We start from the raw sequence: 19,229 nt of genomic DNA, 5'->3' as shown, positions 1-19,229 counted from the left end.
AATCAGTTTTAATCCCATATATTTGATCACAACAGCTGGAACTAGTGCAGTCATTAATGGTTTATATCCGATTAGCACAAGAAATATCTGGTATGCATAAAGTTAGCCATTGAGACAGGTTCGAAACCTTCATAGGAAGATTCATTTGCGTCTACGTTGAGAAATTAATAGTCGCCAACTTGTTTAGACCATTAAATCCCTATACATGTAAAGCTATTTTGTTTGGTATCAATCCTTGTTGCATAGAGAATAAATTTTGTAAAATAATAGATCTTGATTAGGTAACATCTTGTAAACTTGACAGGACTTATATAAAATTTTGTACACTTTTTATACCTAAACCTTAGATTTCTAATTATATGATATAAACAGTAAAATTTGATGTTCTATCTTTGAATTTACTTTATTGATATTCAGCACGGAATGTATTGCATTTTAAATGTATACAAGAAAAAAAGTCAATAATAGCTGTCGTAAAAGTACAAAAGATCAAACTAAAATGGTATTTAATGTTGAAAGGAAATTAATAGAGTTATTTTGACAAACTATTTTGGTTTGGTAATTCGGTTATGGAGTCACAGTTTAGACAGTTTTGATTGTGATTGATCAAGAATACGATTATCAACAAATCAACAATAGTTATTCGAGAACACTGATACCTGGGTGTATTAATATTGATTTCATAGTGAAAGTTCTCTGTACATCAGTCAAGTATTTCTGACACCATATCTGGAGAAAATGCTACGAAGGTTAATTAACTATCTACTTAAGTACAATGGAAGTTGGTCGCGCAATTTCGTGGATTGGTTGATGTTAGAAACTATCGCCATTGGATGCCGGCTCAGTAGTCCAGTTGGTTAAGCGTTCGCGCGCGAGACCGAAGGCCCTGGGTTCGAATCCCGCTCGTGGGATCGTGGATGCGCACTGCTGAGGAGTCCCACAATAGGACGAAACGGCCGTCCAGTGCTTCCAGGTTTTCAATTGTGATGGTCTAACATTAATTGGTTCAAGATCTCAATCAAAAACTTAATAATCTCCACAACCCCTATACTAGTATTTTCTAATCGTCGATTGGAGAGCATTGAACTATTCGTACCAATTATCGTTAACATAATTATTATATTTCAATACTCAATAACTGTTGTACAATCAGTATTATATACTGAAATTTACATATTCTGAGGATCTACATCGGTTGTTAGGCTTGCTCGAAGAAAACTTTCTCGTTAACGTTCTCATAAGGATGTATTAGCAAGGACTCTTTTTGATAAATATTACTCATGCTTAGCCACTGTTAAAATGGACATAGGGTGTTTCTCTTGATTTGGGTATATACACAAAATCGTTTACATCTTTAAGAACGACTAATCAAATAAGCTTTATGGGGTCATATGAAATATAAACTTGTTATAAATTTTTATGATAAAGGCTGTTAAAAGTTTCTGGTTACACTGTTCGAAACTGGTAAGAATAAGAAATGTTCGTTACTCCCTAAGTTGGAAAATTTATTTACCGTGTTTTTGTATCCCAGCTTATAATTATTTTGAGATGGTGGAAAAGATTTTTGAGTTTTCGAGTTTCCCGGTTGTCTCTCGGTCGTGATTTACTGTATCTATTCGATAATGATTTTCTGTCTATAGTTTCTTTACAAGATAATGATGTACTGTACAAGGCTATAGATAGAGATCTAAACATTTCTGATAAAGACCCTGAATACTTGTATTTGTTAAAATAATAAATTTTTACTTATTGGCTTGTATTACTTGTAGTACTAATAACATCATACCATTTTGAAAATTAGCTGTTTCATTTTTTTATTACAAGCTTCTTTAACTATAATCCCGAATATTCTGGAGGATAAACTTGATTTAGAAATTGAAACTCTAGATACATCTACAGGACTCCTTAAACCAATTACGATTGAAGTCGGTTATGAAGGATTATGTATCATTCCCGATGTAAAATGGACATATAATGGTTCACCAATAAATCGCTCGATCTGGCGAATTGATACAGATATGAATAGAAGTATGTTGTATTCTGCCAATGCACATATTTCCGATAAGGGAGTTTACGAATGTGAAATAAGGGATCATGTAACAAATACAATACTTAAAACGAGAAGTATGTTTTACCCTTTATCGATAACATTTTAATATGTTTTTGACAAATGGCCTACTGTAACATCTTGACAGAAATTAAAGAAAACAGCATTATAAATAAAATTAACAACAATTGTGATATCTGTCGTCATGACGTAAAGTTTGGAACAAAATCCTGGGTTACAATAATCTGATTTAAATTAGGTTGAGATCCAAATCCATCCTTTTGGATATGTCTGCATTCCGGTAATTCCAGAGATACATATATTTATACATATTGCACTTATCGTACTAGTTACTTATTCTGAAACCAGGAATTTGTTAAAGAAATAAGGGTAGATATTCTACATTATAACGTCACAACTAATTTAATAAAATCGCTAAATTAACCCAGGTGGTTTATTTGGTATAATGATCTAAACCTAGTCATTTTCCATCCACCATGAACATATTCTATATTCTTGATTTATTTGACATACGTGAAATTCATAAGAAAGGAAGGAACTATAGATCATATTGTTTGTTACCTTGAGAATTAACCAACAGGTGTTGTCACTCATTATTTAGTTGATTCTTGTGAGTTCAAACTGCAACTTAATAAGATAAATGAAGAATGTGTGATAGCCCCCAAATGCCCTGGTACGATCGAGAGTGGGGAGAGTCCGCTCTCCCTCTCGAAATGCTCTCAAATGGCCACGCGTATATAGCCTCTGCCAAGGAAGTCCTACTCACTGCCTTCTCGTGGCGAGGGTGTTGTTTACGAAATTGAGAGGACGAAAAGCGAATTTCCGGTGATTTAATCCGGTTGGTGGACATGGAGAGTCCACCTAGAGGAGTTGGAAAACCCTGATTCCAAACCAATGATGCACATGGTCTCCAGGATCCTGAGGGAACAAATGGTGTATGAACCAATTGTTGTAGGACTGCATCTGGTGTTGCTTCACTGCCTTGTGGATCAGACCTTCAGGTCGAAGGCTCCGGGTGTGGCCTCCTAAGAAAACCACCTGCTTCGGTTTGGGCGTCCGGGCAGTATCACAGCCCTTGCACATATCAAATGAGATTTGTCTGGCGTATATGTATTTGGTGCCTCCTTGTACCAATATCTATGTGTTAAAACAAATAAATAATTAAATGTGTGATAAAGAAAAAAAGTTACTTTTAAGAATGCAGATGTTTAGGATTGATCATAGGAATAAATATCTATCTATTGTTCGATTCGTGATATTCGTTTTTAATATGATTCCTTCATTAGTTACGTAATAAGGAACTACTGTCTATCTTGATTAAATATTGTGTTTACAAACTACAATTTTGATGACCTAATATGATTTGTAATTCGATCAATAACCTAGTCTTCTAATAACTTCTGAATTAATGTTTCACGATCTGTTCCATAAGGGAATTTTCAGTTTCTTCGTGAGATTTTGCTTCGTATGATATCAACCTCTTATAATATGTAAGTCGAGAGTCTTAAGCTCAGTTAAGAGTGAATTAGTGTCAGATTAATTGCACTCAAATCGCTCTCAAACAACCGCATAAAAATATTATTTTGAATGTTTTTCGTATTCAAGGATCAATACAGATTCAACCTTCTGTGCCAGTTAATGAACAACCGCTTGTATTTGGCAATAATCAAACAGTTGGTATGGTATTTGTTGGTGACCCAATTGTTATACGTTGCCCATTACCATCTGTAATAAAGACAGGATCAATAATATCTGTTGATTGGTTACATGACAAACAAAAAATTTACTCAATGAAAACAACAGTTCCGAAACAGTCTGTCAATAAAGCTATATCTAGTAGACTAGCTAATTTCGAAGGAAATCAGTTTCAGCGTGGTGAAACAATATGGCGGACATATCTAATGGATAATCATTGTGTTCTTACGACAGACAATGTTCAAAATACAGATGAAGGTATATACAGGTGTCGTATAAAATCTGACACTGGTATCTATGAGTCTTCAGGTAATTTGATTTAATTCACAACTGTTTAATAAATATATTGTTAAACTTTGTTCAGTATGTTAGATGTTATTATATTACTCGTCAAAGTACATGGTGATAAGGTTATTCGATAGGTGTAAACTTAATACCAGTTAAAGTTGGTATCACTGTACCTAGTTAAGTTGATAACAAAGGAATCTTCATCATTTATTATTGGTGTTGAATGTACAGAGAATATCAATTCACTATTCATTTTTTAGAGTTTTGATTTTGACTATTCAATATGAAACTGTATCATATTAGTCATAAATATCAGTACCTCAGAGGTGTTCTCATGGATGCATGATATAAAAGCCTTGGTTTGGGTTCCTTGTGGGTCACTCATGAGTAATTTCAAAGCAGGATGATACGCAGTTTTAGTGATTAATTATCTATAATGGTGGTTCACTTGCCAAAACATGTGACTTTTGAATAAGAAGTTGTTGTTTCGAATCAAGTTACAATTGATTCAGTTAAAACAGTCATTTAATATCACAAAATACTAAACAAGACAAAAAGTCCGATGATAAATAGAATAACTATTTTAATGAAAAAAAGTTTGTTGTAGCACAGTTTCAAGTTGTGCTTTACCTAAGGAAATGTATTCATGCACTCAGATACTGACAATAAATGTAAACTTATGGAAGCTGTAGACAGTGCTATGAACTTTGTCATTTACTGATAGCTCTAAATTGCACGGATGATCTTGAGTGATGTATCAGCTAATCCGTACCCAATAATAAATATTCAGTTATTAAATAATTTTGACATTGGCAACGAACCGCTATATGTAAATAAGTGACGGTTGGTTGTCAATACTAATAACTGGGTAAGGGTTAAGAGTGTTTATAATACTTTTTACCGACTCAAACACATTTGATCCTCAATTGAATAACATCAATAGCCTTCATGTATAATACACATCGCTAGTAGCTGTTTCGGTGCAATTGAATCCATAAATTAATAATATATAACATTAAAGATTGGGCCTCTTAGATTTTTGTTTAGAATTCTTTCATCTATATGACTATTGAGTATTGTTGAATTACAGTTGATTTCAGCTTGTACTGTAATACATAACCCTAAACCCGACTTCTAACCCTCAGTCTAAAACTTAATTCCTAACATTAAACCCTAACGCTATTTTGAACCATATAATTGTTTTTGGATTTTACAAGATTACCTTTAGAGTAGCCAAAAATTGTTTATATACCGCAACATTGCAAATTTATTGTGTAATTTATCTTACAAGCCATGGTGCATTCATTATATAGTTGCTTAGAGGTTTTCTTTTCATCAATTTTAAGCATTATGGAAGTTAGATATTGATAATCTTCTAATTAGGTTTTAATAAGATAAATACTGTCGTTCACTGCATTTTAAATTCCACCGACATAGTTTAATAAAATAATTAATTAAACAATAACCGTTACCAGTGTTTACGTTATATTCTGAATAATGGTAAAAATAGAATTATTGACATATAGATTACAAGCAAAATTGGTCTTTATTTGATCGTTGTTTGAAAATTTGTTACAGTCTGGGTGTTTTATTCCAGCAAATATCAATCTAATCAGACAGGGATTTTGTGGTTATTATAGTAATTTAATAGTTGGTATCACGAGTCAGTTGAAGCTAGACCACCATGGAAAACCTGGAAACCGTGATCAGTGGAGTTCAACTGGGTCTGTTGTGAGATAGTAACTCACTGATGACAATGGTGGACGGTGGAGCGATTTCGTGAACTGGTTGAAGTTAGACATTAACACCGTTGAATGCCGACTTAGTAGTCTAGATAATAAGCGCTCACGCGCAAGCCCGATAGGTCCTGGGTTTGAATCTCGCGGTACGGGATCGTGTACGTTCATTTCTGAGAAGCTCTTTACTTGGACGAAACGGCCGTCAAGTGCTTCCAGATTTTCAATGGTGGTCTAGCTTCAATTGAATTATGATTTCAACTATTAAATTCTCACTAACTTTTTTCCTTGTATGCAGAAATTCTGGTTTCAAGTCAACCGTTAATTTAGATAGATATGTTAATTTGTATGATTTTCATGTGTATTATCATGTATTTTTTTCTGTTAAATTAAACATTTAACATTTTATTTAGCTATGATACAGGTTTACGTGTAATCTAGAGATACAAGTTGGTTAGTTAATCATGACTGTATTGAGTATAAGTGTTGTTGTAATTATAAATGTTGTTCAAAAAGAATGTTTTAATGTTATGTTTAGTGATTTTTTCTTGTTTAATTATCAATTCTGATATACTATAAATTTATCTCTTCATGTTACTCATTTCCATTTCCAAAGATCATATATTTGAGATACTGTCTAAGTTCATTTTTATCATATAAACGTTGTTCAACTGAAAAGAAAAAATGTATTTCATTTGAATACAGTTATTTCTTTGAATACTTCAACTCAACTGATTAAATAGCTCTACTGTATAAGCTAAAATCTGAACTGTATAACAGCTATGCTTTTTAATTTGGTAAAATTATACAGAATGACATCACTGTCTAACAACCAAAAAGAATGGATCATTCACTTGGTATTGTTTTACTTGTAACTTCACGTTGTTATTTAGGACTGCGATTGATCAGTCTCATGTTGGCATATGTGCATCCTGTGCGGATTGCCTCGATATAGCCTTAAGTCACAAGCTTTTTAATTAGAGATGGATAGTGGCTAGCAGTGGATTACAAGACGCACGTTTCGTCCCATTTGGGACTCGTCAGCTTGATGTACCTGAATCCCAGAGTAATTATTTACTCCGGGACACAAACCCAGTGCCGTTCTCTCCAAATGCCATCGCGTTCTCCATTTAGCTACTGAGTCCTAATAACCACTTGTTTGTGCAATGGGGTGAGGTTTAAAGTCACTTGGTGTTGTTTTACTTGTGTCTTCCCATTGTTATTTAAGACTGCAATTGATCAGTCTCACGTTTCGTTTATTTTGAGGAACTATATAATAATCCCTAAAACAGTATTTAAAATTTTTTAATTCAATATACAGTACTATTCTGGAAATTATGTTAGAATGGGGAGTTTGTGGAAATCGTAGTAACTTCTTGTAATTGTCGAATTTATAAGTAAATTTAAGCTAGACTACCATTTAAATCCTGGAAGCACTGGGTGGCCGTTGCGTACTGCTGAGGAGTCTCATATTAGGACGAAGTGGCCGTCCAATGCTTCCAGGTTTCTACTGGAAATTATTTTGTCACAAATTTTCAATCGTCAATAGTCAATTATTTAATTAATTACATCTTAGTAAAAAGAAACTTAATCAAAACTTATATTTAAATGAACTCTTTACTCATATTTTCCCTAAACTAGTGAAATTATCTGATTTTCATGTTTATTTATTTGGAATTGTTTATGTTTACATTGGTGTCTGGTTATGTGTTAAACACAAATCATACTTATATTTAATTTGGTTATTTTGTATATTTCAATGTTTTAATTCATGTCGTGTATCTTTGATTTGGTTATATGCAATAATTGGTTTGCTGAAAATATTTTTTGTTGTCGTCGGAACAGTATTGTAAATAGAGTAATCGATTTGTTGATTGTGTTTTTTCTGTGTGCTGTTGAATTTGTAACAAATGATTGTTTTATGGTATAGTTTCAAAATGATTCATTAAATATTTTCCTTTAAAAGGATCCTTATCTTTAGTTAAAGCTGTACATTTCTCAAGAGGGTTGTCTACTTTATTAGACGTCTCAAAAGGTGATCGAACTAAACTGACATGTTGCTTAGAAATTCTACCGTTTAAAGACCACAAAATCACCGACTCTATCAACAACAACAACAATAGAACTTCTATTAATCAAAATGTTGCACCACCGTCATCAGTACCGCGTTTATCTCCGTTGCCAATGAATCAGTGGGATCAATTGTCATTACAAATTAATTGGTTTTTAAATAATGAATTATTAGACACTGAAAAAGCTAAGAAGCTGAACATAAATACTAATTTTGTTAATGGACTAGCTACTTTATCAATTAATAGTGTATCTACTGAACATGAAGGGGATTATTGCTGTAAAGTGGAAAGCTCAAAGGGCATCATTCAAACATATGGAAAGATTGTACTTAAAAGTGAGTAGAATTTGGTTTTTTTTTTCTTAGCATTTTATTAAATAGATATCACTAGTTTGGTAATAAGCAAACTATTCATTAAAGTATATATTCTGAGTTAATGTTTTCTCACTATTCTGAAATGTAACCAGCAGGGGTTTTCTAAGAACCCCAATGGTCTTAGATTTACTTTTTATTTTTATTATGTATGTCGTTTTGTAGTATATTTTATGGATAAAGCTTTTTTTCACAAATTAATTTAAATATCAACTTTAATAATGAAATATTAATACAATGAGGTTTTTGTTCGTATTGTTAAGACTTACCTTTAATAAGCGATTGTGTCACATCCCATTACGTCTATCAATTTACATGTATGTGTGGAAACACGTACATTCGAAGGAGCAATCAAGATTTGCAATTAAGGGTGGGTGAACAATGTATATTGTTTAAAAAAGAAGCTTATCGTCAAGTTACATAACGAGAGGACGTATAACTCTAGTAATAATTGTTCCACTTGAAACTAAATATTACGTCACAATTGTGTGATTACGTCACGTTACCTCAATGGATAGACATGAAGGAGAATAAACAGAATAAGATAAACAATTGAATTTCATATTATATAACAATGCAATTGGTTGATAAATTTTTATAGGAGCACTTGAGTAATAATGTAATGAACAGATGTAATTAATTAGTTTTAACTAACCTGAATGGGTGGAATTAATTTATGTAATTCTGCAGATAGTTAATCGACAGTCAAAAGATTTAATCAACTTTTCTAGAATGTATAAGCGGAACCAATCAAATTGTCTATGTGTAAGATGGTTTACTGAATATTTTAAAAACCTGAAGTGATTATTAACAATGATTGAAAGTAACATTATCTCAATATCACAGTTCTTTCTGGGGTTTTTTTGTAAATAGAAAGTCTGATGTTTATTAGGAGTTGGGATAAAGTTTGTGCTGATGACGTCGTTCAAAATAACGATTTAAGCTCCATGACCAAATCGTCCAGCTTAGAGAATAAAACTCCACAATGTTGTGATAAAGTTCTTGTTTCAAATTCTAATTTATTATAATTAGAATTTATATATAATTTAGTTATCATTCGATTTTAAATAATCCTTGTTTTAGTTATTTAACATTCAAACTTTGAACTACATTTTACAAATGCATGTGATTTAATAGTTGAATTCATGAGTCGATTCAAGTTAGTCCACCATGGAAAACCTGAAAGCACTGGACGGCCGTTTCGTCCTAGCATGGGACCCCGCAGCAACGTGCGTCCACGGTCTCACCTCACGGGATTCGAACCCAGGACCTATTAGTCTTGCGCACGAACGCTTATCCTCTAGACCACTGAGCCGTCCAGTTCTTCCAGGTTTTCCATGGTGGTCTAGCCTTAATTGACACATGAATTCAACTATTAAATTACTAAAATCTCCACAAAACCGTCTTTTTATAAAATGCATATGACTTAAACTATATATATATATTTATATGATCATGATACATCACTTTAATATTTCTTATTATCTCTAAATTTCAAATTGTAATCAGCGTGTAGTACTGAGAACGTCGTAATGTCTTAATGATTGTAATTGTTTTAAAACTCAACCCCACTGTTAGATCTTGTTCCTGTGACATATTACTAAGGTAAAAGAAGAAATCAAGTTGATTACGTCTATTCACGGTGGAACTTGCTCTCAGTGATCTTAAATAAGGCTGTCTGATATTTGTATTGTTCTGACCTTTTATTGTCTCTTCATGACGAATATTGTTCATTTACTATTTATTATTCTGTATTCTATCCGGAAATTCTCCTGATTGATTATACCTTTGTAAATGAAATATATCCCATAAGTAAAAATCAGTGATGCATTGCATAAAATAAAGTATCTTTATTGTTATGAAAAGCAAATAAACAAAGTTCATTTTAGAACTTTGGAACATTTTCAATTTCATCACAGCTCTTGATCTCGATATAATCTTTAAAAGTCATTAGTACAATAATTATGTATCACGACACAGATTAACGTACCTTTAAACCATACTGATTGTTATAACCTTTCTGATCATTGACAAGAACTACATGACGTAATGATCGTTTGATTATTTTGATAGTGAACAATGAAGTGGTAAATTTGAAAATTTGCTCATTATGACCCATCTTAAAATCCCAAGCAAACCTATATCAAAACGTGGATCTAATGAATAATAATAATATAGCGTAAAATCTATCAAATGGTTATTGCTTAACCTATAGTTATGTGTCACTTAACAAATGAACATTTAAGTATGAATTTAAAGGTTACCAAATAATTCATAGTGATTCATTTCTATTTGTCATTACAAATAACATATAAATTCGGGACATTCATACATACAAAACGTAATTCAGCTAATCATGATTTAAAACCATTCAGTTAGGTTTGCATATTGTACATTCACTGAACTGGCATTTTAATCTGAAAATTCGATCAAGTTAATTGTATTGCCACAATACGTAAACGTGTACTTGGCTAATGGGTTGATATTAAATTTAAATTTAATCAAATATCAAAAGAAACATTTGTAGTAAACTGATTAGGCATGTGGGACCCTTACATGACTCCATTTGTTCGTAAGTGAATAATTAACAGTGTCAAAATATAGCTTGAGAAGAATGGATAAATTGGCCTGGGCGAAACTATAATTTATGGACGAACCAATCAGGTATAAGATAACAGGTCTCGGATTTTGGCACGAATTTCACTCATCCATTTGGCTACATAGAGTTTTGGCATTATAGCTCATGTAAGTTTGTGATGAAAACCCTAAATCTAATTGCTAACCCTAACCATCGACTGTAAGTCATAATTCTAATCCCTCACACTAATTTATAACCCTCATTCGGTCCTAGTTATAAGGTGGACTCTCAAGGTCAGTCTAGAGTTGTTCAAAAGTCGTCCATAAATTATAGTCTCACCATTGGCCCGTCCGGAAGGTAGAATAAGGTATGTCGGTTTGGCATAACAACCGACACTACAGACGTCAATTTATAATTTCCAGTCAAACTAATTTACTTTCAATTATTTTATTTATTGACTGTGGTATTTTATATAAATTTATGATACTTTAAACCTTAATTGCACAGAGGAACCTACATCTTTCAAATTTATAAATGATGGGCCTAAAATCGTTGGAGAAATTCTGAAATCACCAAATCCGATCACAATTAATCAGTGTCTGACTCTTACAGTAAATTATACGTCAAATTCAATCCCTGAAATTATATGGCTGAAAAATGAACAAAAACTTGATATTAATAGTTCCCGTGTTAGGGTAAGTTTAATGTTCTGTTAAATCTGATAAGCTCCACTGTTCTTTCCTTTTTTCTGGAAGTTTTGGTTTGTTAGCTTATTTAAATTCAGGTACTATGTAATGGATATCTGTCTATCATTTTTTAGAAAATACAGTTATTCTTTACATCTTTAAACTTATTGACACTTGAAAAGCGGACATTTGCCCGTTTCTCATATTTCGTGGATTGGTTAGAGTTAGACAATTACACCATTAGATGCCGACTCGGTGGTCTAGTAGCTAAGCGCTCGCGCGCGACACTGATGGGTCCAAATCTCGCGGGAGGCGGGATTGTGGATGTGCACTGCTGAGGAGTCTCACAATAAGACGAAATGACTGTCCAGTGCTTCCAGGTTTTCTGTAGTGGACTGGCTTCAATTGACTCATGAACTCAACTATTAAAAATTACTAATAATATCCACAAACCCCTTCTGATATTTCATTTATGTCAGATTTAAATATGTTCTATGCAGCTCAAAAAAGATTGTGAATACATTCCTTTCATACTATATTTCAAAATCTTTATGGTAATGTATAAATACAATTATCCTTCATGGCATTGCATATTTTAGTTTTAATATTCTGTTTTGGTTTATCATAATTTTATTCTCATCAGTATTAATACATTCTTCATGTATAGTTGATTATTTTCTTTTTTGTCTTATTTTTTTAGATGGATATAAAAAACAATCAATGCACTCTAACTATTTTTGATACAAAACCAGAGGATACCGGTTATTATACTGTAAAACTGAGTGATTCTTTTGGTATTGTCCAAGAAACAATCTTTATTGAAGTCAAACAGAAAAGTGTAGATGAAATCACTAGGTGAATTAATTATTCCGTTTTTTTTAATTTTTTTATGACGATCAACAGTTTATCAGAAGGGGTTTTGTGGAGATTTTAGTAATTTTCAGTGGTTGAGATCCAATTGACTCATGATTTCACCTATTGAAATTACTAAAATCTCCACAAAACCCCTTCTGATAATAATAATTTGCTCACTAGTGACTGACTTCAAGAGATACTCCTGGAGTTCTGGTAGGAAGTCGTGACCAGTGGAGTTCATCCAGATCTGTTGTGAGATAACAGCTCACTGAAGACAATATATACGGTGGCGCAATTTCTTGGATCAACAGTTTAGCATAAACATTTGTTTAAACATATTGACGATTTATGTAGTGAAATACCTTATTTCAATTTGTTAATGATATACAAGAAATGATCATTTGTCGATAAGTAATATTATTTTGTCTTGTCTTTGGTGTTAATTAAGTTTTAATCTATCATGTTGGTATATTCAAGTGACACATCATGATTGATGTTAAATGGTTCAAGATAACCAACCGGAATATGGTTTTAAGTTTGAAACAGTAAGTGATAAGGGTTGAAATCTTTAGTTAAAGTTCTGGGATCAGGGTTACATGTTTATCGATGAGAGTTGCTGAGTTGATTAAAATTTACAATATAATCAGAAAATGAAATCCGAAAGATTTCTAATGACTTTTGTTTAACTTCTATTGTTGTCAATGTACATTACATAACGTTTTTAAAATTTCTTCCAAAATTACTACTATACTGTAAAGTAGTAACATTCTGAAATCGTCTGTATATACTACTCAAAGGCTTAATCGTACTAAGTTTAAGGAATATTAATTTTGTTTTTATATTTCCAACTGTTTTGTCTCATCTAATAAATGCATGTATTGCAAGGAAAGTTTCCTAAGATGAAATGATTCTCTAGTTCAGTTACCAATGTTTTATGTTATATTGTAGTGAACAAAACACGGGTGGGGACAATCGAATATATTTAACACGAAATTACAGGACTTGTTAATAAAATCTAATAATCATAAAGTAAATGCTTAATTTGCAAAATGTCCACCAATTGTCTCAAAATGACTCAGACTTCACTGTTCTTGTATTTCCATACAAATTGCCACCTTTTTTCCATTCTTTACTGTTCGATCCTCTTGTCTCTGCTACCAGACCTTCTGTTCACGACTAACACCATATACTACTTATGTCAATATAAGTAGCACACACCACAATATTACCTATCATTCAATCGAATTGATAGCTAACACTACTGAATAATTTATAAAACTGTTGGATTAGTTTTTCTAAACTAAAGTTTCACCCATAAATAATAAAACATCATCCCAATAAATTTCTGAAGACAGAATCACTTAATAAATGCATCTTAGGAAATGAAAGTTGTAATATATATTCATAACATTTCATAAATATAATATGATATCAGATAACAACCAATCGATCAACAGTTAATCTATGGGTTACGTAGCAACCGATATTTATCTCTACTTATTCTGTCAATATCATATTAAAAACCTCTTGATTTTAAGTATTAATTTAAGGTTTTTATGTACTTGTATAATTTATGTTACTATGCAAAAGTTTCATTTCATTAATTGTTTACCTGTTTTGAATTTCCTGTTTAATTTATTGAAATTTTTAGTTCCAGTCAATTAATTTACAGTTTTCATTTTAATAACACACTTCCTGGTTTATAAATTATTTGCTGACCTCAAGTTCTAATTATTTATATAAAATAGGTTATATTCTCACGAACTAATTCTTTCATCCTGTATTATATCCCTATACATAATCTTTTTTTATGTATTACTACCACTGATGTAACTACTTTTATGTATTTGGTGTTCATTTTGTCGTGCTAATGAGGTGTGGCAACTTGAATAGATGCATATATGTGCCTGGTCCTTTGTTGTAGCTAATTAACTGACTGACTCTTACGAAATTAGTTTAGTGCTTAGTTTCCTAGTTAGTATGAAAGTCAACTATTAATCTTAATGTAATACGAGAATGATATTCTCTTGAACCTGAAATGTGTGAAGCTTGTATAATGATCATAATTAAGAAAAATTCGTAATTACTATCAAATCTTTATTAAGATTTACACTGATTGTGAACAAATATACTGTAATCATAAACGGCCAGTACAATCAGCTGTTTGTTAGAAAGACTTATGTATTTGTACACTGTAAAAGCTAAAAATGATGCCTTAATGTATGTCGTATAGTTCTTGGAAATCTAACTAACCTACTTTCCAGAACCATGAGTTGCTAATAATAATAATAATAACAGGTATCATTACCAAGGTTTGATTTGATAATTTCGAATAAATTGAGCATTGGGTTGATTGTTATAAATAAATAATATATTTGTATGGCATACATAGAATCAAATATCTTCGCCCACAACATTATACCACGAATTTGGCTTAGATATGTAGACGATACATTTGTTGTTATAAAAAAGACTCATCTAAGATCTTTTTCAAAACGAATAAATACACTTTCATCGCACATCAAATTCACGAATGAAAATGAAAATGTACATGGTGAGCTACCATTCTTGGATTGCTTAGTAAAAAGAAGTCCAAATGGAAGTCTAAACCTATCCATTTACCGAAAACCGACGCGCTCAAATCGTTATATTGACTTCCATTCAGCACATCCTTTCAGTGCTAAGATCACGCTAGCCTTAAATCTTTTTAGAAGAGCTAACAAGATCATCACATCAGAGGAAGACAAACGAAAGGAACAAATGAATGTAATTAGCATCTTACAATTTAATAATTTTCCTATGAAGATTATTAGAAGCATATTAAAACAAAACAGTTTATTACGTTATAATACTGATTCGAATGAAATGCCATGGATTGGTACTGCAGTTCTACCGTACCGTCATGGCACAAAAGAAGAAATCCAAAGAATCTTAAAACATCACAGAATCAAAGTGTATTACAAAACAACGAACACACTGCGTAATACTTTACTTCGCCTGAAAGAAAAAATCCCTTTCATGTCCATACAGAACTGCGTCTACAAATTAGGTTGTATTGATTGTGATGCCTATTATATTGGAGAGTCATCCCGCGAAATCTTGACTAGAGCCAAAGAACATATTAGGTACACAAAGAAACCTCCTAATAATCCTGTAGAATTGAACCAACTTCAAATTAAATTGGCAATGGCAGTTCATGCCATTTTTAACGACCACCAAATCGATTTTAAAAATATCAAAATATTGCAAAAAGCTTTTCCAACCACAAAGAAAGGAGGGTAGCTGAGGCGTTCCGTATAATGCTTAATTCTACTTCTCTCAACAGAAAGGAAGGTCTTACCATACATCCTACTTGGACCATCCTAGCCATTCAGTTTGATCGTATTTACAATTTCACACTATCATATTACAAATTTAAACTTTATCCTTTCTTACCATAAAGGTCACACAAGTTTTCATTCTTAAACAATGCACACATACATACACACACAAATTTACATACACATCACTTATGAATCACCTTGACGGAATTGACATGACATCAACTTGTTCAGACCTGTTTTTGATTGGTCAAATATTATTCTTGCATTGTTCCGTTGTACTTTTTAAACTTGGGTTAATCTTAATTTGGTTATTTATTCTCTGAAGAAGTGACTTACACTAAGTTACGAAACGTCAGAAAATCTAATTTTCTACTCATTGGGACATTACAGATATATTATTTATTTATAATAATAATAATAGCCAGATTATTTTTTTTCTTTCAACATTACCTACAGCATGAAAGAAGATGCTTTAAGCTCTAACGATCACATTCATAATAAATCTGTTCCAGAGGAGTATGTTAATAATATAATACAGCAAGCATCTGAAAGTTATTTAAAAGCAAAGTCTATCATATACGGTCCATTAGACACTAAAGTGAATATCGGTGATACTTTGCGCTTGTTTTGTATTATACGACCAATGAAAGAACCACTTTTTGTTCACTGGACACATAATGGACAAATATTGAAAAATTCAGCACTAACTAATCAAACAACTGGTATACAAACGTGGGCAAATTATCCTAAGAATGGATTTTATATTTTAGAATTAAAATCTATATGTGTACAAGATAAAGGATTTTATGGAGTGACAATATCTAGAGTACTGAATATATCTGGTAAAATGGTGAATGAAACAGTAGAAGAAGCTGTTTGTTGGGTTGATGTTGAAGGTGAGAGCTTTTCATTTAATATTTCTGGAATGAATTTAAATGCAAACTAATGTATTAATAAGACACTCTCAAAGACATTGAAAGTGTTTTCATGTTAATCAATCCCATTAACGTCTCCTTAAATGTTCCAATTATACAAGTTTACCAAAATATTGCTTTTCGTTTCTTTTTCTCTTCGTGATATTTATTTTACAAGCATCTCAAAGAGGAAGAAATAGTAAAACCTTAGGTTTCATAGCTCGATTTCTTCCATGAATTCAATATCAAATGTCCATTTTAATTGAGAAGGGTTTTAGGCTGCTTGCGAAAATTCTCATAATTATTAGGTTATAAAGTTTGAGGTTGGTCAAAGTTGAAAATAGATAAATTTGGATTGTTTAGTTCTGATTAGCAACATTTGATCTAATCATTTTCAATAAATTAAACACTGAATAGAACGTTAATAATAATAAATGAAATATTTGTAATATCCTAATAAGTAGAAACTTGAGTTCTTTTACTTTTCGTAAGTCGCTTATTGAAAGTAGATAGATAAACGAATCAAATCAACTGAAGTTTAGATACTATAGAGGAACAAGGTAAAGTACTTCATTAAATCAAAATAAAGAAAATAGGTTTGTTTATGTCAGTGTCTTGGTATTTTGATCAGATCGATTCTATGTGAGACATGACCTCGTGTATTTATATTTATGTTAGTAGGCGTTAAAAATGGGGGGAATGTTCTATATCATTTTTGATCTATTTGTCAAGAAATCATAGTGCTATATGTTAATTTATGGCTTAATCAAATGTTACAACTAATCTTTTTTTATGAACATATTGTTTGAAATAAATATGATTAGAATGGGGTTTGAGGATATTGTAGTAATTTTAATAGTTAAATTCATGGGTCAACCTAAGCTAGACTACCATTGAAAACCTGGAAGCACCGGATGGCCGTTCCATCCTGGTATGGGACTCTTCAGCATTGTCCACAATTTCGCATGCAGGATTCGAACTCAGGACCTTTTGTCACTCATGCGAATGCTTAACCTCCAAACCTTTGAGCCGGCATCCAACGATGTTAATGTCTAACTTGTATTGATCCATGAATGGCTGCTCGACCATTCATCCATTGTCTGAGGTAGATACCTTTCTTTTCAAGACACGGATTGGACATCGACTCATGAATTCGGCTATGAAGTAAATATATCATAAGTTTTTGAATAATGCACTATAACTTTCAATATAGTTAACGTCTAATCAAGATATAACACAAATTTGTTTGTTATTGAACTTTTCGTTTATTTAATTTTTACCAGGTCAAAAATCCTCGGAAAAGAAAACCGCTCCAGCATTTATAGATGATGAATTTTCTCCAATGATGGAAGTGATAGCAGGTCAAGTAGTTGAGTTAAAATGTAAAGTAGTTGGTAATCCATTACCTTCATTCTTTTGGCTAAAAGATGGTGATATGATGTCATCAACCAATTTAAATTTTCAGGTAAGTTGTTACATTCAAGTTTTAGGGATTTATTTGTGCACTGAGTTCTTTGATGATACATACTTTCTAATTGAACAGGATGTTTTCACTTCGGTCAATCACATTTTTTCTATACAGGTAGTTTTCGGAAGTTTTGACCTCTTACAAAGCTATTGATAGGTATTGTAACATTAAAAGCGTATCTTACTGGTGTATGTTAGTATAATGAATATATATGTATATACAGCCATTAACTTCATATTTTTCTCAAATATTTTAACCAAGAATAATTAGAAGTAATCAATTGTCTTCTTGGCTATTCTATGTAACTTACAGAAAATTGGTATATTGTTCAAATTTCTTTCTGTCAATCTTAGAAGATATGTGATAATATTTTGATCCTTTAGTTGTAGGTCTGTAGGATCATCATGTTACTTACATTTAATAAAACTCATCTGTATTAGTTTTATAATATATTCTGAAAATAATAATTACAGAATTCATGCCAGTTTACAGGCATGATCAATTTGGTATAAATAGTAACATTAGATGTTGAGAATAAAGATGTGATGTAAGATAGTTTTAAGTGTACTAGTTCAGTAATTGTTTAGGTAGTACATGTATTACAGCGATCCAATGCATCAGCCGGGAACTTTTAATTTTTTTTTAAGTGGACAGCCTGTTGAGTTATGAACGGTGTGTTTAAGGTCATTTCCTGTTCCAGAACGAATTGATGATAATTATCTACATCTAGAGAAAGTTAAGTGAAAACAGAGAGCACGGAACAACAAATCAATAAATATTAAAATATGTCAATCAGGTCTATCATAATGCATGTGTCATGTGACTCAGTGATATACTGTCCCTGTTAGATATTACTTAAATTACTTAAGGTTGCTACGGACAGTGTTAACGTAAAGTGACAGCAGGTAGGTGGTTTTACTAAGGAAATTCACTAATAAGAATGGCTAAACATTTAAAGTTTTTATAATCTCACTTACGGGATAAGATACACTTACAGGTGCTGGAACACTCAATGCATTTTCAGAGGAACCGTATGCATTGATGCAGCGAACAAAGATTGGAAGTGATTTTGTTGTATGGATAGATTGTGGTAGACTATTCCAGAGTCTAGAAAATTTACAGGTAAAGTAATTCATATAGAGAAATGACTTAGAATGGGTTGGTTTCACTAGTGA

At 32.0% G+C, this 19,229-nt stretch overlaps 1 protein-coding gene across 1 annotated transcript in view; it reads left to right on the top strand.

Annotated features, from left to right (window-relative positions):
- The window catches only part of MS3_00006740 (uncharacterized protein), a 94,920-nt gene that overhangs the window by 32,475 nt on the left and 43,216 nt on the right, over window positions 1-19,229 (top strand). Inside the window, exons 13-19 of the mRNA XM_051214972.1 lie at window positions 1,825-2,124; window positions 3,674-4,072; window positions 7,754-8,194; window positions 11,316-11,503; window positions 12,195-12,349; window positions 16,129-16,568; window positions 17,870-18,051. Coding sequence (XP_051068159.1) covers window positions 1,825-2,124; window positions 3,674-4,072; window positions 7,754-8,194; window positions 11,316-11,503; window positions 12,195-12,349; window positions 16,129-16,568; window positions 17,870-18,051 — 2,105 coding nt within the window. The remainder of the gene's footprint in view (window positions 1-1,824; window positions 2,125-3,673; window positions 4,073-7,753; window positions 8,195-11,315; window positions 11,504-12,194; window positions 12,350-16,128; window positions 16,569-17,869; window positions 18,052-19,229) is intronic.

This window comes from Schistosoma haematobium, chromosome 2 (assembly GCF_000699445.3).
Source record: "Schistosoma haematobium chromosome 2, whole genome shotgun sequence".
Taxonomy (NCBI): domain Eukaryota; kingdom Metazoa; phylum Platyhelminthes; class Trematoda; order Strigeidida; family Schistosomatidae; genus Schistosoma; species Schistosoma haematobium.
The sequence above is the reverse complement of the archived record's forward strand: the minus strand, read 5'-3'. Positions and strand labels throughout refer to the sequence as shown.